We start from the raw sequence: 22,628 nt of genomic DNA on the forward strand, positions 1-22,628 counted from the left end.
AAATCACCAAAAAGGGTTCTATTCCTTGCAAACCTTTTTTGCAAGGAACGGACCTTTTAAATTTGTCAAACCGAATTCATGCTCCGTTGTACAACAATGTCACACAAAAATAGCACTCTAGAAGCTCACAGCGCGTCTGCGTAGATGTGCCGCGCTGTGAACTTGCAGGTTGGCTATTTTTGGCTGGCGAGGCCATCCATCGTATGGCGGAAGTCTAAATCCGCCTTCATTGTGTCTCATTGTTTATTTTGAGAGTCATCAGAGACGTGAGCTCAGAGAACTGTATTAAGTCAAGTCAAGTCAAGTAGAACTTTATTGTGTCCCCGGAGGGGCGCTTGGTTTTGCAGCGGCAAAAAAAACGGTACTATTAAGGGTTTTTTTTATGACAGGAGATGGGGTGTGTTGAGGCAGTTTTGGGAATTGTCTTTGTCCATTGAGGCACTCATGAAACTGGAGCAGTGTTTCTTTCCTTTTTCCCCCTCTCTTTCTCTATCGTTGGAGTCATTGCTAGTTATCTGGTCTGCCTGGGAAAAAATGCCCCTCTCTGGACCCCCTCGAAATCAAGGGGATATCCTTTTCTCAATAAAGGTTCATATATATTATATATATATATATCAGTGCCTCTGCAATGCACGACGGACCGTCTGCATTATTAACTCACATCCACCCAAAGCCCCCCCAGATGAGGCCAAGAACGCTCTGCTCCGGAGCGGAGGACTTTTACGTTGGGTTTTATTTTTCATGGCATAATTGTTTCCACATTTTGCTCTCGTATGGCAGAACGGCCGTGGCTCCATGTCTCTAACAACCTACAGTATATCCGTGGAGGGAGCCAGGAAGCATCCCCTCTCCTCCTCACTGCACCCCCCCCCCCAACCACCCGGCCTCCGCCTGGCCCTGGCCTCCGTGCCTCCCATCCCTTCACGGGGGGGGGGGGCCCCCCCGTGACATTAGACTCTGTGATTGCAGCTCTCGCCATTGGTTATCAATCACGCCACAGCGAGGCTCCACGTCGGCGAGCACTAAAGGTCCGCTGACATTTGAAGGGGAGTCAGAAGGATACGAGGCGCCGCGTCGACCTCGTATCCTGAATGGAGGATAAAGACAGATTTATACTTGGTCACTTATGCCAGGGACCCTCATAGGAGAAGATCTTTACGGTTCTAGCAGTGATTCTTATGCCAGGGACCCTCATAGGAGAAGATCTTCACGGTTCTAGCAGTGATTCTTATGCCAGGGACCCTCATAGGAGAAGATCTTCACGGTTCTAGCAGTGATTCTTATGCCAGGGACCCTCATAGGAGAAGATCTTCACGGTTCTAGCAGTGATTCTTATGCCAGGGACCCTCATAGGAGAAGATCTTCACGGTTCTAGCAGTGATTCTTATGCCAGGGACCGTCATAGGAGAAGATCTTCACGGCTCTAGCAGTGATTCTTATGCCAGGGACCCTCATAGGAGAAGATCTTCATGGTTCTAGCAGTGATTCTTATGCCAGGGACCCTCATAGGAGAAGATCTTCACGGCTCTAGCAGTGATTCTTATGCCAGGGACCCTCATAGGAGAAGATCTTCACGGTTCTAGCAGTGATTCTTATGCCAGGGACCCTCATAGGAGAAGATCTTCACGGTTCTAGCAGTGATTCTTATGCCAGGGACCCTCATAGGAGAAGATCTTCACGGTTCTAGCAGTGATTCTTATGCCAGGGACCCTCATAGGAGAAGATCTTCACGGTTCTAGCAGTGATTCTCGACCATTTTAATATCAAGGACCCCCAGTGTGACATGCATTAGGCCTCGGCCCCCATTTAATGGCATTTCCATCTCTGGGACCCCCAATGTATATTGTAAAATCACTGTTAATTTAACTCTGAGAGCATACATTTGTACACTCTCTGAGTTACAGACCCATAAGGGTCCATTTGGTTCCTAACTATCTATCATTTATCTGGGGACCCCCCTCTCAAGGACCCCTGGGGGTCCCCGGACCCTCCTTTGAGAACCACTGCAATATGTAGAGTATAATGATGCGTAGTTGCCTACAGTATAATAATGTGTCTCTGTCTGTCTGTCTGTCCGCAGGGCTCCAGAGATCATCCTGGGCCTGCCGTTCTGCGAGGCCATCGACATGTGGTCCCTGGGCTGTGTGATAGCCGAACTGTTCCTGGGCTGGCCCCTGTACCCTGGGGCCTCAGAGTTCGACCAGGTGAGTGTCAGTGGACTGTGTGTGTGTGTGTGTGTGTGTGTGTGTGTGTGTGTGTGTGTGTGTGTGTGTGTGTGTGTGTGTGTGTGTGTGTGTGTGTGTGTGTGTGTGTGTGTGTGTGTGTGTGTGTGTGTGTGTGTGCGTGCGTGCGTGCGTGCGTGCGTGCGTGCGTGCGTGCGTGCGTGCGTGCGTGCGTGCGTGCGTGCGTGCGTGCGTGCGTGCGTGCGTGCGTGCGTGCGTGCGTGCGTGCGTGCGTGCGTGCGTGCGTGCGTGCGTGCGTGCGTGCGTGCGTGCGTGCGTGCGTGCGTGCGTGCGTGCGTGCATTTGGGGCGGAATACGGGACATCTCCAATCCCGCAGACAGCCCCTGATGATTCAGGTGCAGCCTCCCTGTTTATACAAACAGATGCCACCGTGCCGCACGTCCAATTAGCGGAGCCCCAGCACTCTCGAGCAACACACCACTGTGTGTGTGTGTGTGTGTGTGTGTGTGTGTGTGTGTGCCTCTGTCAGTCAGTCACGTGACTCTCTGTGGGGAAGCCCCCCCCAGAAAGTAGCGCCAGAACAGTCACTAGAACAAGACCCTCATTTCATGCCCATCTCAAATCAATGTTAGTCTCTCAGACTATGTGGAGCGGATGATGGGGTTATGTTTTGGGCGTATGAATATTTCACCACCTGATAAGCTCAGCGTATGAATGTCAGCATCCAGACTTTCAAACTGCCAAAAAAGTACAGCCTGCTGCAATCCCTCCCCCTTTTATTATTCCCGCTGCTTTCACCCAGATCTGGGGCTACGTTGTAATGTAGCTCAGTCTATATTTATTAGAGCCAGACGGACCGATCGGTCTGGCCCGCTATTTTTGAATTTTCTATTTTTCAAAACCCTAATCAGATCTAATTGGTTAGAATTGATTTAGCACTTTGTTTTTTTATTTTTAAATAGTGAAGGCAAAAATCTTAAAATCACAGATGCTTTCCTGGTTTGAACTGGTTAAAGTGCTTTTTTGTGAAAAATCTGTAATTGGTGCATGGACTCTATCTCGTTTGTCTGGGTCTAATGTGTTGTTGTTTTTTTCATGCCTGTCAGTGATGTGGCTGGAAATGAATGTTGCACATTTGCGTGTTCAATTAATTATACATGTTTTCTATTTGTGTCCTTCAGATCCGGTACATCTCCCAGACGCAGGGCCTGCCTGCAGAGTATCTCCTGAGTGCAGGAACAAAGACCACCAGGTTCTTCAACCGGGACCCCGACGTTACCTATCCGCTCTGGAGACTCAAGGTAGTGAGTACCGGACATACTCTTATGTACAGTATTCACGTCAAGGCCGACCATCTGAAAAGATTATGTTCCAGGGATTTGTGTTAAAATGTTTTGAAAAGAAAAGAAAAAAACACATTCAAGATTCTTTTTTATATTGCCGCTCTACGACGTGCTGTGAAGCTTGTGGATGGGCTATTATTTTCAAGTGACGTCACCATGAGCTAGAGCAGCGGTTCCCAAACCGTTTTGGCCACCACCCCCTGTTACCTCCCAACCTAGCTGATGCACCCCCTGTTACCTCCCGACCTAGCTGACGCACCCCCTGTTACCTCCCGACCTAGCTGACGCACCCCCTGTTACCTCCCGACCTAGCTGACGCACCCCCTGTTACCTCCCGACCTAGCTGACGCACCCCCTGTTACCTCCCGACCTAGCTGACGCACCCCCTGTTACCTCCCGACCTAGCTGACGCACCCCCCCACATGGAAATCAAAATTGCATAAGCTATATAGAGACATACATTTCCTATTCCTATTAAACTGAATATGGCATACAGGTATACTGTATATGCAGCATGGGCTATATTCTGCATATACTTGCCATATTTGGCACAATATGTTAATATATTTAAAATAAAACCATAGCACCACCATTAGCCTTTTCATGTCGCGCACCCCCTAGAAGGCGCTCGCGCACCACAAGGGGTGAACGCACCACCGTTTGGGAACCACTGCACTAGAGTGAACCATGTGGCTCAGCGGAACGTTTCTCCATGGCTACATCAAAAGGACAGGACAAAGATTTCAGCTCCAGCAGAAGCTTTTTTTCCAAACTGGAGCCGGCATCAATATTCCAGCACCTCTGGCTGTTATACCTCGTTGTGAGGCATCGACACAGTCCCGACACCGGGCTATAAACAAAGCGAGGGGCTAATGAGAACAAAATGGATCTGTGTGAGAGGATTTGGCAAATGTAAGCGCGGCATGAAAAAGGGGGCTCGCCTTACCCTCCCCCACTCTCCCCCACCCACCCACTGCTCCCTTATGTAGGCCACTCAATAAGTGGGCGACTCACTCCCTTTTCCCCTTTTTGTCTGTCGTTATCTTTGATCAAACTTTTTCCCCCGTTTTAACAAAATGAAACGGCACGCCGCGTCGGGTTTTTGCCTGTATGGCAGTTGTTCTCAAAGTGGGGCTTAAGGGACAGTCCTGGGGTCCTTGAGGGGGGTTTGTAGGTCTCTAAGTCTGAGAGTATACAAAATTTGTTCTGAGAGTATAGACATTTTTAATGTCTATACTCTCAGAATTAAATTAACAGAGGATTTTACTGTAATGCATACATTGGGAGTACATAGTTGTAAAGGAAATAATAAAGTGAGGGGGTCTATGGCCTAATGTATATCACACTGGGGGTCCCTGAAACAAAAGAAAAAAGTTTGGATCGTGGCGTGCAATTCCGCTCCATCTCCACAGGGTATGACTGTGTCCGTTCGCTGCCTCATGGTTCTCCTCTGTGATCGACCACCTCTTTAGAAAAAAAAGCAGCAATGTCTTTATTTTGTGTCCACACCAAATGACTCACAGCCCAACATACCACGTTGACAGCCATTGATGTTCCCCAAGTCCTGGATTCTAACGTTGGCCTTCAAAAGTGAGCGAACACATCTGCTGCCCTGCGGTGTCACACAGCTGCCCAGGAGCTTATTGATGTTGTCGGCTGAAAGGCTCATAAGATCACTTTTGATTATTTCCATGTCTTCTTTTTTTCCCCGTTTTTGCTGGGGGGAGAGAAGAATGAGAGAAGAATTGTGCGGTCCTACAGTGCACGGTTGAACCACTTTCAAATCTTGTGTCCCTATTTTGGAGTTGTCCATTATAGGTCAAAATTACCAGGAAAAACATCTTTAGGTTTAATTGAATTTGAGCCCTGTTGTTGACATCATCCACATTTGGCATGGGGCTGTTGCCGTTAACCTGACTCCGCCAGATGGGGCAGCAGAGAGTACACAGCTTCTAGCAGCAGCTTCTAGCTTCTAGCTGCTGCTGATTGGCCAGGCCATTTTGTGGCCGGGCATCAAGTCTGCCTGAGAGTTCCCAGATGGGAGCAGGAGGGGGGAACCCAGTGTACTCTCTGCTGCCCCATCTGGCGGAGTCAGGTTATGTTGCCGTAGCACCACTGTCCCCCTCCACAGTCATGTGGTTCTATGAGCTGCTCGGAGGAAGTCTACAACACACTGTCATTGTCATGACATGAATATACATAGTGTTTTAACAGTGAGTTCACTATCAAGGACCACACCACCAATGAGGACATTTAACAGATTTTATTAACGAAAGATGCATGACACGATGAAGGAATGAACGATGAACAGAACGAAGATGACCCGCGACGGGTCGTCTGGCCATCCAGCTGGACATCGGGTAATTTGAGCCGAGGTGGGGAGGCTTTGGGGATCCGCCGTGCTCCCGGGCACAACGAACCCCCCTTAGGGATCTGTTAGGAGATGGGAGAGGGAGAGGGATGAGAATTAGGGTGGGGGGAGGGATGACGAAAGCGAGAACAGAGGGAGAACTGTGGGTTGGATGGGCTTTATATGCAGGTGGAGGTGACCCGATTGGAGGTGGCTTGAGCCTTGATAGGAGGTGGAAGTAGCTGCGTTGGAGGTGTGGTCCTGCTCCTGAACTTCAGCTATGAGCTCCATGAAGTGTGCATGGTGGTGGGATTTGAAAGGAACATCTGCTTTTTTTCTCCATCTTGCGTGAAGCGCAAGCTGGTCTTAATTCAGTCGCTGTGGTAGTAGTGACTTTATCAGTACTTTCTCATTACTTTCTCCTCATTTGCTGTCCAGTGGCCAGTGGTTTTCAACCAGTGGTCCGGGGTGGTCCCCAGCTAAATGATGGAGAGTTGGTAATCAACCAGTGGTCCGGGGTGGTCCCCAGCTAAATGATGGAGAGTTGGTAATCAAATGGACCCCTGTAGATTTAACTACAACCAAATGGACCCTTATAGGTCCATTTGGTTTCATTTTACGCTCTCAAGAGTTACATTATTGTTAAACATCTGCATTACTTAAGAAAAAGAAGTCTACACATAATTAGAGAATGTAGAACAATTGTTATTTTATTTTTTTTGATCAAAGTTTCTTTATTAATTGTTCAAGTCACATGAGTCAAAAATAGCATACAAATGTTTGTATGCTGGCCCTCTCAGGCCATGGCGTCACAGCTGCTGGCGCTACATAAAGAGGGAACAGGGAAATCAGTTGGTTCAATAATGTAAACATGTTTTATCTGATTGATGAATGGCCCACAGGACACATTTTACAGAGAGCACCCTCCTCCATCTGGCCACGTTGTCAGCGGTCTGTCTGATCATGCAATAGCCTAGTTCAATTATTAGATCATTTACAAACTCTGCAGCTGCAATGATTGGCGCTCAGGTCAGGATTATATTACATAAAGATTAATGGATGAATAAAAATAAAATTCACTATGTCTCTGAAATAGTGTTCAAAGTACATGAATGTGTTGTTGTGTTGGATTGTTTGTGCCTGTAAGAGTGCAATGCATAAATCCACTAGTGAGCTTTAGTGAAAGGCACCATAATTTTACTCTCGAGTTTAATGTGTTCTTTGGGTAATGCTTACGTACTGTTTGCCACAAGCTGGTATACAGTATGACTGTGTCATTCATTTCTTGTTTTCTCTCCTTCTTCTCCCAACAGACTCAAGAGGACCACGAGGGCGAGACGGGGATCAAATCCAAGGAGGCTCGCAAGTACATCTTCAACTGCTTGGATGACATGGCACAGGTACTATACACTACTACTATTGTGTACAATAGTGGTTGACTGATAATAGTTCTCAATGAAACAACTACTACTGTTCCAAAATAACAAATGACAATTAAGCGAGAGACTTCCATCAAGATTAAACTTATATCAATGATTTGGCGATGTAGGCTCTGTTATTGTGATAGTAGCCTACAGAAGAATCTGCACACGCATGACACACACTGAGAGATCACATCCAAAGCAGAACCTAAAAATACTTAGTTATTTAATGTACACAACAACATTTCTGTCAGGACAACTCATGAATGGAATATATATTTCTATCTGATCAAGCGCATCAGTCCCAACCATAGGGACTCTGAATCCCCTGTACCTAAACAGCAGATCCAAAACGACAGGTGGTAGCTGGGGTGGAGGAGGGTGAGCAGCAAAAGTTTAAGCAGACAGCAACGCAGCAGTATCAGTGTGCAGCAGCAAGCAAGCAAGCAGGATGAGCAGAGCAAACTTGGAATGGGTGTGTGATTGGATGAGTGAATCATGTGAATGAGAAGGGGATGCCCAATGAACGGCCGCTGGCAACTGCACTGAGTTTCCTGAATGAACTTGCTCTGCGCATGTCTGTGACAGGCACTCATTTGAACCCTTCATCAGGCTGAACGTAAAGATCCACTGGTATTGAAGACATAACACAATCCACATGAATCCACACAATTAACAAGCAGCGAGAGATGTTGAGCATGCATGAGAGAATGTCACTCTGCTTAAATAGACTGCATAGTTAGAACTATTAGGATGGTGTCTGTACAGTATGTTGATTGATTGATTGATGATTGATTGAATGAATACTTTAATAACAGGTTTGTTAACAGCACAGGTAGTACAATCAAAGGTTATGCTAATGTGATTGTAGAGTTTATAAGCGGTGGAACATGTGGCTTAACTTCTGCACCTGCCGGAACTATACCGCAATGCTCCATCGTTTTCTGCAGATGGTGGAAGTGACAAGGGGGGATGCTAACTTTTCCTGTTAACTGACCGCTTGGACAATGTCAAGGGCTGGTTATTCAATTAAACCCCCATGGCTCTATAATAGGTCCTCTAGTACTTCCATCTACACCAAACCTCTTATTCGACAAATGCTCCCCCATCCTTCACATCCTTCCACAGCAACCTTCCACAGCAGGGTAATAATAACGGGAGTTATTTTCATATACAGCCTACTACTGTAGGCTCGGCTTGTGCCTTTTATCCTCCTGGTTGTGATTCCTCTGCTCGAGCTCTGCTGAAGCTCCCTGACAAGCTCAATCAATCGCATCTCAAGGATTATCTTTCAGACAGTTTGAAATCTGGTCAAATAATAACATGCAACCCCGAGTACGTTCCCCAGAGGCATGCAGTATGTATGTGCACCGTAGACTCGTAGACTGAAAATGAAAGCAGCTGTTGACTGGAAGCTTTCCTCGGCTCCGCTGCTGCTGCTGCTGCTGCTGCTGCTGCTGCTGCTGCTGCTGTCTTCGTTTGGTTTGAACCGCCAGCTAATAACTTGCAGGCGGACATTTGAGCTGAACATGTGGTCAGCTGGGTGACCGTGTTTGATGTGTACAGTTTGCTTTCTAATTTAAGCGTGATCTAGTGTGGTGGCCACGTCCTAACTCACTGCATCTGTCGCTGTACATAAGCGCGAAGTGCATGAACACGGAACCCACACACCACACACGCACGCACGCACACACGCACGCACACACGCACGCACGTGCGTGCGTGCGTGCGTGCGTGCGTGCGTGCGTGCGTGCGTGCGTGTGTGTGTGCGTGCGTGTGTGGTGTGTGGGTACCCACACACACACACACACACACACACACACACACACACACACACACACATATTACGTATAGTACGCTAATATTTTACTCTATCTCCTGATTGGATGAAATTGGTATCCCCGACTTGAAAATGTATTTTCTGTTTGCTAAAGAACTGTTGCGACAGGGGAGACCCATGTTACTGAACACTATATTGCAGTGATCATTATGGGAATGTCGAGCTAACACTTGTTTTAACAAGATAATAGCACACACAGCGCCTTTATGTACAGCACTTGAGTAAATGCACTTGGTTACCTTCCAGGTACCCCCCCCCCACACACACACACACACACACACACACGCGCGCATGCACGCACAAGCACGCGTCACGTCACGTCACATTCCAGAAGATTCTATCCAGTCATGCGGGGCTACTCTGCGGGGTCAGACTATTGTTGTGTCAGACAGACGTGGGTCTGGTCTGGCCTCTGGCTTCCTGCTGTCACAGTAAGACACCTGTGGCAATGTGTTTTTTTTTACCCACTGAAACAAATACAAGGAACATCTTATGCAACCCAACCAATTGACCCATGCTACAAAAATCCCATATCCATCTTGTCTGCTGCTCCCAGCCAGCCCTGAACTCATCTCACACCGCGCTGGGAAGGTTCACATTCTGCTACAACATTTACATTAGACATGCTTGACGGGAGTTGATAGCGAGGCCAATGTTTTGTTCACCGTCCCAAAATGCAGTGCTGGCTTCTGTTCTGTGTGTAGACCATAGACTGACTTAGGACTGGGCGACGTATCCATTATCGTGATTTGAGACTAGATATTGTCTGGGGTTTTAATGAACTCATTTTGACCTGAGATCAGATTCTAAAAATGTCTTCTACATCCCGACAGTTTTCTGAAAAAGCTATGTTTCTATGTCAGTCGTTGTTCAAAAATAGCAGACCTACAAGCTCGTAGCGCGCCACGAGTGGCGCGCTATGAGCTTGTAGATCTGCTATTTTTCAATAGCTAAAGCATAACATGATGCTAACACCAAAAGGGGTTCCCGCCCAAAATGGGTTAAGCCTGATTTTATACTTTATATACTTTATTAAAACAAAGAAGGAACACGCACTAGATATTTGGCACTACATATTATGCACTAGATATTTGTTAAAAAAATATAATGATATTTCATTTTGTCCATATTGTCGCCGCCCAATGTTTTGCTCACTTTCCCAAAATGCACTGCCAGTGCTGACAGTGATGGACGCTCCTATTCTCTGGTGGTGGTCATTGTTGTCCTTGATGTTATCTCTGATAATGACCTGCCAAGAGAGATAAGACAGAGAAGAGAAGCAGGTGAAATATGTCTGTGAGAACATGGCTGATGTCTGACGCATAAACAACAAGCCTCAAGGTGGTGCAGTCGACCGCCTTCAACAGTTCATGTTGACCAGTACAGAGTGTTACAGTTGGAGGCCATCGATATTGTCCTTTTCTTTTTGCTGAGGTTTGCGTGATCTGCGCAAAAGGACAGTTAACCCATTTTGGGCGGGAACCCCTTTTGGTGTTTTAAACATTATGTTATAATTTAGCTATTGAAAAATAGCAGATCTACCAGCTCATAGCGCGCCACCGAGTGGCGCGCTACGAGCTTGTAGGTCTGCTATTTTTGAAAAATCGTGAAAAATTTTATTTCAGAAAACTGGAAGATTTAGATGGATTTTTTTTTAAATTTTGAGGTCAGGCCTAAATGGGTCAAATGATAAGGGACAATATCGGTGGCACCCAACTGTATGTTCTGTCCTATAGCATGGGGAGTTTAAGTCCTTTGTTAACTTCAAGTCCTCCAGAAAGAGCTGGCTGGATAACAGCTGGACATAATTATACTGTAAGCATCAATTAGTTGAGTTGTAACAGGTTCCTTTTTGGACTATTCACATTGTTCTTTGTTGTTTTACATGTCTAGAGCACTCTCCCCCAAACATATGGCACTCAAATGACCACAATAGAAATACGCTGTCAAGTATTCATTTTTGTGTGTGTTTTATTCTTTTGATAGATATGTAAAAAATGCAATTAACACAGCCGACGCCGCATGAATTGCATTTTCAGAGTTTATTTTAATATTTTTATATTGATGTCATATTATGATTCAAATCTTCGTGTTTTGCCAATTATTGGAGGGCTGAGAACACTGGTTGAGAACCACTGCTTCAAATGACTATACTGCAGGACTGTGGACTTTATAAAACAAACACTGCAGGAAACCGGCCTCTATCTAATGTGGGAAGGAAACCTGGCTGTTTTGCCCCCGGTCTCTGAAGAATCAAGGCCACATAGTACATACAAGTCGGTATTGTGGACATGTGTCTCCCTGTGTATAATGGATGACATAGCTGAAGGCTCCGGGGGAGAGATGGTGGGGCCGGTTGCCAGGGAGAGATAATGAACCTCCTCTACTCCGTCGTGGGAAATGAGAGGGGGAGTTTGAGTGCCCAGTGTGGATGTGATTTGAGCAGATCAGAGAGGGAACGCACAGTTAATGCGAGACCCTGCTATATAGAGGGTGGGCAGGGGAGGAGCCGACTGGAAACAAATTAATTCTGAATTCTGATCTACGCTCGACCCTCACTAGCTGTGTGAGAATTGTTGATAGACCGCCCAAGATCTCACCTCATCCTTCACTTATTTTTCACCTTTTTCTTTTATGTTTCTTTTACGTTTCACTATGGTTCATCCCACTGGGACTTACTGTAAGCTGATTTGTAAAGCTCTAAAGTTCGGTCCGGGGACACTACTTTTCAGCTATTCAAAAACAGCCAATCTGCAAGCTCACAAGTGATGTGATGCGACGCATTGTGAGCTTGTAGATAAAAAACAAATTAACAAACATTGACAAATCTTCTACATATTAATTTGGGGGTCCTTGACTTGGAAAATGTTTGAGAACCACTATAGCCCACATACAGTCAGTACCTCCACCGTCAGAATGCTGCAGTGCACCTCCTTGCGGGATGCCGCACATTTGTAACCAGAGCTTGTCTTATTCTATACATTTCCCAAAGTCATCTCTTCCTCTCGCAGAGGACAGCATGATCATTTCTCACCTCATTCTGAAGATTATTTCCTTTATCACAGCCGGCGGAGGTGCCACGATTCAGCCAGAGAGGACAGAGGAACGGGGGCTGCGCCGCCACCCCCAAATAAACCAGACCCAAATAATAATATGCATTGTTGTGGGGAGACAGAGAGAGGCCAATCAGATCTGCAGCGCTGAGTGGCAGTGCGTGTGATAGCCTCTGGAGCAGCCGTGTAGATAAGCATTGTGTCTTTATGAGAAACAGGCGCCGTTGGCTCTGCATTGGGAATGACAATAAACCAGGCCGGCTGCCTTGTCTATTGCTACTGTCACTATTTTCTGTGCCTTGCAGCGCTGCTGGTTCTCAAAGTGGGGTCCGGGGGACCCACAGGAGACCTTGAAGAGGTTCCGGGGGTCCCCCATTAGCAAAAAAAACAAGGAACAGTTTCAACATTTAAGCAAACATTTCTTTTTAACTTTCTTTTCTTCAAAAATAGCCGAGCTTGTAGACCAAATATTTCCGGAAAACTATTGACCCTGACACAAAACATTTTCAAATGGGGGGGTCTGCTGCTAAATACATTTGGAGGGATCCTGGACATGAACATTTGAGAATCACTGTCCCAATAGCAGACATTCTGCAGACTGGGGGTATACAGTAGCAAGGCGAGACTTGTCTGGCCCAATTCTCCAGTTCCATGTCCCCAATAGTCCCAATGCTTGGGCCTCTGTGTGCTATATGATCACCATCCCTTCCACCATCCCCTCCCCAGTGAATCAATCCCTGCTTGCTACGGAGCTTTCCATTCCAGGATAAATCTTCCTTCATGCCCAGTATTTATCCTTCAACCTCTTGCCGCAATGTTTGAAGCCTCCCAAAGCTGCTTCCCCGGGAGGGGCCTCGACGGAGACTATTTAGGTAAAGTTGTCTCATGTCAGCCTTTTTCGGGTGGGAGCGCTAACTCACAAAATGGTGTCCTTTGTGAAAGGTTTAAACTTATAAAAAAAAAAGGAGTCAACCAAACGGGCATAGCATTTACATTATTGAAGTTTGGAAGTTTGTTGTTTATTTTAACCTCGATGAATAGATACAAATCTCAGCGAGGGCGCCGGGAGATATTTCGAGTGCAGTCTCAACAGTCCCGTCGAGCTATGAATACTAGAGCAAATGTTTATGATGCCAGTAAGGTGCAGGGTTATCACTGGGCTGTGTGAGACGCAGCCTGATGTTTCCTTGTGGGCCTTAATAGGCCTCTGTACGTTGACATGCTGAGCGGGATACGAGCGGGTGTCTCACACCCAAAATATGGCTGAAAACTATTTTTTTATTACGACTCAGCCAGGTCGTAATACCTTGACGACTTGGACTGGTCAACATCTCAAGTCAAATCAAATTCGTCTGCCTAGTGATACATCTGGTGACATGTGAATAAACTGAATGGGCTAAAACTTGTTGAAAAAATTAAATAAAATCTAACAGCATCACAGAACCAATGCAAAGACTTAGGGCAGGTGTCTTCAACATTTGTCCAGGCCAGGGACCCCTTAGCGGAGAGGGAGATGAAGCAGGCCAGGGACCCCTTAGCGGAGAGGGAGATGAAGCAGGGACTGTATAGCTTAGCTTAGACTTGTCCAGGCCAGGGACCCCTTAGCGGAGAGGGAGATGAAGCAGGGACTGTCCAGGCCAGGGACCCCTTAGCGGAGAGGGAGATGAAGCAGGGACTGTATAGCTTAGCTTAGACTTGTTTGACGGCTGACGGCTGATCATTTATGATCATAACTGATCATACATTTTTTGTAAATGTGTATTCTCAGACATTTAACCACTTAAACCCTCAATGCTTGGTCTGCTCTTTTCCCTCTACACCAAAGATCTTTGCTGAAGATAGCTGATCTGCAAACTCACAACAGTATCTCTGGGGACACCCTATTGTGTCCCAGTCCATGACTTAGAGAATTCCTTTATATTGGGATGGTATCAGGATTGGTTTTCAAAGCAGTGGTTGTATGGTTTGTTAATGTAGGTCTTTCATTTCTCCTCTTTATTGAATTTAGATTCAATCAGTCGGCAGAGATATGGTCTGCCAGATTAGACTAGACATGATGATAGGGACAAAATAATGTAGTATCAGAAGCGGAAGTCGCACCGCACTGTAATGTAATTACAGATTACAGATTGTATGTAATGTAAACGGTGAGGTTCTTTTATAAGCCCTTGTAATGTTTCTTACCTCACCGACACAGTATATATAGTACTGTCATCTTTCCTAGGAAAGACGTAGCATACCAAGTGTATAAGATTCCTGAATCAATAAATCAACAAAATCAAACTATCTGAGAGTGAGAATGTGTAGAAAATAGCTGATGTGCAAGCTCACTACGCGTTGTGTGTGTGAGTTTGTGCGTGTGTGTGTGTGTGTGTGTGTGTGTGTGTGTGTGTGTGTGTGTGTGTGTGGGTGTGTGTGTGTGTGTGTGTGTGTGTGTGTGTGTGTGTGTGTGTGTGTGTGTGTGTGTGTGTGTGTGTGTGTGTGTGTGTGTGTGTGTGTGTGTGTGTGTGTGTGTGTGTGTGTCCATAAATTAGTTGTGAGAGGCCTAAATTAGTTGTGAGAGGCCTGCAGATTGCAGGAATGCCCAAGCAGAGAGCTAAAGCATTGACTAAATTATGTTGAATTGGCAGTTGCCACATACAGTATGCTTCCTCTACTATTGTTTGTGTTCAAGCATGTCTTGTGAAATGGCAACGCAAATAAAGATGTCAAATATGTGTGTGTGTGTGTGTGTGTGTGTGTGTGTGTGTGTGTGTGTGTGTGTGTGTGTGTGTGTGTGTGTGTGTCCGTGCGTGCGTGCATGCGTGCGTGCATGCGTGCGTGCGTGCGTCACAGGTGAACATGACTTCGGATCTGGAGGGAAGCGACATGCTGGCAGAGAAGGCCGACAGGAGAGAGTTCATCGACCTGTTGACCAAGATGCTGACCATCGACGCAGACAAGAGGATCACCCCCATCGAGACCCTCAACCACCCGTTTGTCACCATGTCACACCTGCTGGATTTCCCACACACCACACTGTGCGTACTCCAGTTTGTCCCCTTTATGCTTGTCTATGTCAGTGGTTCTCAAACGTTCTCAAGACAAGGAGTTTGTGGCAGGTTTGTGGCAGGGACAATTCTTCTCTTTGTGGCAGAAGAGAAGAATTGTGTTAAATTCTAAATTATTAAAACATTTTCAAAAAAAGAAAAGGAAAATCTAAAATAGCAGAAGTACAAGCTCGCAGCGCGGCACGAAGTGACGCACTGTGAACTTGTAGAACGGACAGACACGCCTTTCTCAGCGGGTTACCCCTGATCCCTTTATCAACTTCATTTTTATAGTGTTCCAAGGTTGGCGTGCATGCGTGGTAGAATGTGTGCACGTGTGTGTGTGTGTGTGTGTGTGTGTGTGTGTGGGGGGGAGGGGGGGCTGGCTCCAAGGAAACTGACTTACAGCACCCTTAATGGAATTTAACACCTTTCCATATCAGGGTGCCTACGGGGCAGACTCATTTCAAATGGGGGCCTTGACCTAATGGGAGTCAATTTGAGGGTCCGTGACAAGAAAAAGTTTGAAAAGCCCCTGGTGTATATGAATGAATGTCGCCGCTGTCGTCGTGCAGAAACCTCATATCTCCATAATGTAAACTTTATGTATTTTCTTCGTAGATTAATGACCTACTTGATCTTACAAGAGTGTAAAGTATAGGTAAAATAGTATAGGGAAAAAGCTCACAACACATCATGATGTGACACGTTGTGAGCTTGTACATATTCTTTTAATTATTATATATATTTTTAAAGGGGCGCAGTCTGTAGCGATGTCGCCTCACAGCTAGAAGGTCCTGGGTCCGATTCCCGCTGGGGGGGGGGGGGGGGGGGGGGGGGTGGGGGGGTTGGCAAAAGGGCCTTTCTGTGTGGAGTTTGCATGTTCTTCCCGTGTCCCCCTAGGGTACAGTAGGTACCCTCACCAGCAACGGAACTGGTTGGAATAACGTGTTCCTTCCACGTCAAACAGGGAAAACTACCTTTCAGGTGAAACGAAGCGGTTTGGACTGCTCATGTGTAGAAGGAAGCATGAGGCCAGTCTGTTGCTCTCCACAGAGGGAGGATTACATAGATAATTGACACATGGTGAAAGAATGGGTGGGATAAAGAAATAATAATAATAAAACAAAAAAGTATGAGAGTTGTGCCAGCTATACTCCTATAGGACAACACTCACCTCTCTCTCTCTCTCTCTTTCTCTCTCTATCTCTCTCCCTCCCTCCCTCCCTCCCTCTCCACCTCTCTCGTCCGCCTCGGCAGTGTCAAGTCCTGCTTCCAGAACATGGAGATCTGCAAGCATCGCGTCAACACGTACGACACGGTGAGCCAGTGCAAGACGCCCTTCATCACCCACATGGCCCCCAGCACCTCCACCAACCTCACCATGACCTTCAACAACCAGCTCAACGTTGTACACAGTCAGGTATATACACTAACTAACTACAGCTCAACACTGTGTACACAGTCAGGTATATACACTAACTAACTACAGCTCAATGCTGTACACAGTCAGGTATGTACACTAACTACAGCTCAACGCTGTGCACAGTCAGGTATATACACTAACTAACTACAGCTCAATGCTGTACACAGTCAGGTATGTACACTAACTACAGCTCAACGCTGTGCACAGTCAGGTATATACACTAACTAACTACAGCTCAACACTGTGTACACAGTCAGGTATATACACTAACTAACTATACAGCTCAATGCTGTACACAGTCAGGTATATACACTAACTAACTACAGCTCAACACTGTGCACAGTCAGGTATATACACTAACTACAGCTCAACGCTGTGCACAGCCAGGTATATACACTAACTACAGCTCAATGCTGTGCACAGTCAGGTATATACACTAACTACAGCTCAACACTGTACACAGTCAGGTATATACACTAACTACAGCTCAACGCTGTGCACAGTCAGGTATATACACTAACTACAGCTCAACGCTGTGCACAGCCAGGTACACAGTACCAGGTACCACGTACATTCACTCAAGTGCTATTAAAAACCAGTAAAAGTATCTGTGTCATTTTAGAATAGTTTTTTTCAGAAAACTCTTAGGATTTAGAACATTGGTCTAGACTAGAGCAGTGGTTCTCAGAAATGGCAGATGTACAAGCTCACAGCGCTGCGAGCTTGTACATCTGCTATGTTTGAACATTTTTGAAAAATCTAGATTTATTTTTGTTTACACAAAATCGAGGAAAAGATGGAAATGAAAGATGGAAATGATGCATGGGTTAAACAAATGCATATATTGTTAAAAAATATCAGATTTACAAGGTCATAACTCGGTGCATTGCAATGCGTTGTGAGCTTGTAGAGCCGTCCTACGACAGGGTTTTAAGTGGTTAAACGTGGTAATCTCTGAACGGATTACTAGGTCTCTGTCTGTCTGTCTGTCTGTCTGTCTGTCTGTCTGTCTGTCTGTCTGTCTGTCTGTCTGTCTGTCTGTCTGTCTGTCTGTCTGTCTGTCTGTCTGTCTGTCTGTCTGTCTGTCTGTCTGTCTGTCTGTCTGTCTGTCTGTCTGTCTCTCCCCGTGTGAATCCGTCTGTCTGCCTGCATCAGTGTGTGTGTGTGTGTGTGCCTTGGTGTCCTTCGGGATTGTCACAGTGCTGATTACACACACGACAAGAACCCCCCCCCCCCCCCCCCCCCCCCCGCTTCCTGCTGGCCTAGTATTCTGCCGCTTCCAGGCCTTAAGAATCCCCCCGTTTTTTTTGCAGAGGCTTCCTCTCCTCTCCTCTCCTCTCCTCTCCTCTCCTCTCCTCTCCTCTCCTCTCCTCTCCTCTCCTCTCCTCTCCTCTCCTCTCCTTCCCGCGTGCGTGCGTCCGTGCGTGCGTGCGTCCATGCGTGTGTGCGTGCGTGTGCGCGTGCTGTGTCTGCATGTGAATTCAAACTGCTGACATTCTGCTTCTCCTGCTATCACCGGGTGTCGCTGTGCGGGGTTTTGCAGATTTGTGCTTATAGTTACAATTCTACCTCCCCCAATCTCTCTCTCTCTCTCTCTCTGTCTCGTGAACAGAGTTCTCTATCACTAAACATATCGAGCCAGCTCGCCCCATGACTTAAAAAACCCTGATCTTGCGCTGATTCAAACAGTTTCCACATTCCCTCTACATAAGCCTGTCCTTCTTGCACCTTGCTCCGTGTAACACACACGCGTATCATTTGACAGTCCCAGGGGGATGGCAATTACTGCCACCCCCTGGCATTCATATTTAACCTCCAATTCAGGGATTGTATGCATATTATTTCCTGCACCTCTGAATGTGTTTTTTTGTGATGGCCGTTGACATTATAAAAAAAAATTATAATAATAATCTGTACGTTGAAACTAAATAACATGTTATCTCAATTAAATTTGAACCTTTGCATAAGACTGCATGGTCGTCAAGGCAAATGCTACAGCAAATTTGCCTTGACGTACGTACGTGCGTGCGTGCGTGCGTGCGTGCGTGCGTGCGTGCGTGCGTGCGTGCGTGCGTGTGTGCGTGCTCATAGATTGGGCTATTTCTTTGCTATTTTTGAAATAAGGCTTAAACAATCATTATTTTTTGGCACCATCTAGTTTTCCTGAAATGACTTGTGTTCTGCAAACATGTAAGGCCAGCTGCAGTCATGCCGTTACAATTTCTCCACTTTGTTTCCGTTCCCGGAGCCCCCGAGAAGGAAAGAATGCATCTTTTGACGCACAGACACACACCGTGCGAGCTCTACAACGAACCGCTTGTTTATGATGAATGCCACGGTGCCATATTGATTATGTTCCCTCCCCTGGCGCCCATCGAACACGCTAAAGAGAGCAAATGAAAAATGAAAGCTGCCCGCCATGCCCCCCCCCCCCCCCCCCCCCCCCCCCATATAAGGCTTAATGAGAGGGCTAAAATTAGACGTCGGCGTGCCGGTGGATCAAATACTATGAGAGCACAAAGCGGTGCCTCTTAAAAGCATTTGTTTGTAACGGGGATGTTATCCTCTCTCGCCGTCTGTAGTGTTGCTCATCACTTATTAATGTGCTATACACACGCAGGGGAGGTACCTGCGCTTGTATAATTACCTAATGCCTGTCGGCTGTGCAGCGTGAAGTCAAGAGCGCTGAATGTCAAACTCCTCGCGGCTGCAACTCATTATTAGAGCTGTTTGTTATTATGAGTCTGCAACTTTGTGTTTTATAGTCCACTCAAACATTTTCACGTCAAGGACTGCCAGATTGGTTATTGAGTATTATGCCGACGACCGCCATTTGAAAAGATGTTCTTCCAATCCAGGGACCCCCATGAGAAAAGTTCTTATTTGTTAGATTATTAGATTTAGTTGCAGAATTCTACAACTGTCTGTACCGTATAGGTGGCGGGAGAGAAACCTCTGATCTGCTTTAGCTTCTTTTTTTTAAGATTTTTGTTTTTGGCTTTTCTGCCTTTTATTGATAGTTTCAAGTGAAGATTGACAGGAAAGAGGGAGAGAGAGACGGGGAGAGACACGCAGCAAAGGTCGTCATGAACGGGACTCGAACACGCAACGCGCTGTCAGGCCAGAGCCTATATGTGGCTTGCGCCTGGACCACTAGGCCAGCGGGCGCCCTCTGCTTTACCTTCTACAGTATGCTGTTGGAAGCTTGTAGATCAATTTTCATTATTTATTATGAAATAAACTAAACTTCAAGTGGAGAACTCTTCCTGATTTCGCTGGAGAGGACCTCTCTTTGAGTACCACTGCCATAGTTTGTGCAAGTATTTAACAAATTAAAACAAAAAGTTAATAATTGGTAAGGGCCAGGTGTTTGTTTGTTTGTTTGTTATTTTCTATAAATTACACACCCCATGAAGCCTTGAATTCATGGCGATTTTCTCGCATTCCTGGGTCAATAATGTGATGTCCGGGTCATTGTTCATTAGGAGGCTCAACCGGGGACTCCGCCGGTCATCATCAAATTATTGACTTAGGAATGTGACAAAAAACTGAAAGAATCTCCATTGAAATAAGCAGCTTATAGTGTTGCCAGAACGGTGCTGCGAGGCACGACAAACCCATGACATCTCTCCGTTGTTCCTTTCCTTTCTGTCGCTCTCCTCTCTCTTTCTGACCCAGCGGCGCTGCGGGGGTTAAGCCTGCGCAAATCCCAATCACTCAGCTTTTATGTGCAACATGTGTGTCCTTTAGGTTTACAATGTTTTATGTTATTAATTAATACGGGCAGGAAGCACCTTCCAGGAACAATGCAATATACAGTAGATGGTCAGGACACACCCACAGGGCTGTGTGTGGTGTCTATCTGAAAAGAAATACTGTATATTCTGGCATATCGTCGCTTTCGGGTGCAAACCTCATTATGTGCAAAACCAGAATTCAAATTGTAAAAAAAAAAATCTACAAGCTCAAAACACATCACGATACTTTATGTGCTTATCGATCAGCTTTTCTTTTCTTTTTTTTGCTACTTTTGTGTGGCACTGTTTATTGTTTATTGCTTATTTAGCAGCAGCTACTCCTCCTGGGGTCCACACAAAAATAAATGACATTACACAACATGAAAACATATTACACTCAGTCACAATACAACACCCTTGTTGCCATGACCCGCGGCACTGCAGGTTATCATAATTACCCTTTGATAGCCGAAGCCGTGGCGCCGCAGGTTTATAGCTTTATATCAAAATCGACGACAGAAGCAAAACACATACGTACCTCTATTTTCCCAGGTTGCTAGGCAGGTTGCTATGTCCATCCAGGCGAAATGCGCGCGCACCCCATTGGAGTCCACTCATTATGATTTCTTTCCTGCCTGTTTTCTCTGAAAAATACTCCAAAATCGGTCTTTATGTCAAATCCGTCCGGCGTTCAGATGTGAATAGTGATTTTTTATCGCATCGCGGCCGACATATTACCGTTTCTGGCGAAACATAAACAACATCGCCAGCTGCTAAGACTACAATGTGCTTTGGGTTTCATCTCGTGTGACACACACGGAAGCGGGGCTCATATACAATTGATGTGAAAGCATGGCGCTGAGGTACCTAATGACCACTAGAGGGGGCAGCTCTCAAAGTGTTAACATGATACGGTACCTCAACAACTATATTTACAATTTCAGGTTTACAAATACAGATTATATAACCCAAATTACCCAATACACACTAAACAACACAGTATGTGTTAGCTGTGATCACAAAGCAGATTCCATGAGATGTTTCTGAGTTGTGATGGAAGACTATATTCAGCTCTTTCATGGCTCTATACATGACATTTGATTTATTATTTTTTTAATGACAGATGTCATTCATATATGGGAAAAAACACAAAATGTGCAGATATGAGGTTCCTGTCTGACGCTGGCGATATGGAATATGCATTTCCTTCCTCCCGGCACGGTGTACGGTCTCGACGCGTTGATTGTAGGATATGTAATCACATCTCAGACCTTAATGTGCCACGTGCCATTTGGCTGCCACCTTGATGATTGATTATAATGGGAAATGTAGGAGTAATTGCACCTATCCCCCAAGCCCCCCCCTCACCTCTGCCCCCATCAATAAACACTAAAATCTGTTCTGTTTTACAAGTATCTGTATTTTCCTCGTCTCTACACAGTAAAAGTCCTCTGTGTTTATAGGTTAATTCTATTACATTTTACACAGGTTTGGAATAACAAAATAATTATTAGGATAATTTTGTCGGTGCCCCAGAATGATTATTTTGTTTAACTTTAGCTAACAGCTGCCATTATCCATGTTGCTTCTGTTTTCATTGGGTACTTTTCTTCCCCTAAAGAAAAGCTTGGAGGCATCCGCCATGTAAAAATGTTGCAAACTGCATTTTTTCTGAGTCAGGGACATTTAGGGACATCATAACCATATGAAACAGGTGGTGTTGACTGTTGAGCGTGCAGTAGCCTGGCCCAGCCTGTATGATTTCTGGTCTAGAGCGGCGAGTGCCGGTCAAAAATAAGGCGGTGGATCCTCTATAGGTCTAAGTCAACGCATGTGAGTTGCAACTGGTCGCGGCCCTCATCAAGTCACCTTTCGCGCAATGTGGCTCTTGCCCCAAAATGAGTTTGACACCCCTGCTATAGAGGGTATGCGCGTGACGTCATCATCAAACCATGAAAAGGTTTGAGAACTACTGCTCTAGCCGATCCAGTTGCATGTCGTTGAACATGCCTTCTATCAAACAGGCTGTTTCATTTCAAAATCTTTGCATTCTGTCATTTGGCTGTCCTGTCCTGGCCTCACCTTCGTGCTCCCAACCTTAGAGTATATATTAATAGAGACGGCACCCGGAGGAAACCCTGAGGAGAAATGGACATAGTGGCCGAATTTGTCATTGCAGCTCGAGCCAGCGCTGGTCCGTTGACTATCATTGCGCACGTTCATGTTAATGCGTCCATGATACGTG

At 45.9% G+C, this 22,628-nt stretch overlaps 1 protein-coding gene across 1 annotated transcript in view; it reads left to right on the forward strand.

Annotated features, from left to right (window-relative positions):
• Positions 1 to 22,628, forward strand: part of hipk2 (homeodomain interacting protein kinase 2) — a 118,469-nt gene that overhangs the window by 74,769 nt on the left and 21,072 nt on the right. Inside the window, exons 4-8 of the mRNA XM_079501877.1 lie at positions 2,081 to 2,204; positions 3,366 to 3,485; positions 7,191 to 7,277; positions 15,027 to 15,211; positions 16,481 to 16,643. Of these exons, the coding sequence (XP_079358003.1) occupies positions 2,081 to 2,204; positions 3,366 to 3,485; positions 7,191 to 7,277; positions 15,027 to 15,211; positions 16,481 to 16,643 (679 nt within the window). The remainder of the gene's footprint in view (positions 1 to 2,080; positions 2,205 to 3,365; positions 3,486 to 7,190; positions 7,278 to 15,026; positions 15,212 to 16,480; positions 16,644 to 22,628) is intronic.

This window comes from Electrona antarctica (assembly GCF_951216825.1).
Source record: "Electrona antarctica genome assembly, chromosome: 5".
Lineage (NCBI taxonomy): Eukaryota > Metazoa > Chordata > Actinopteri > Myctophiformes > Myctophidae > Electrona > Electrona antarctica.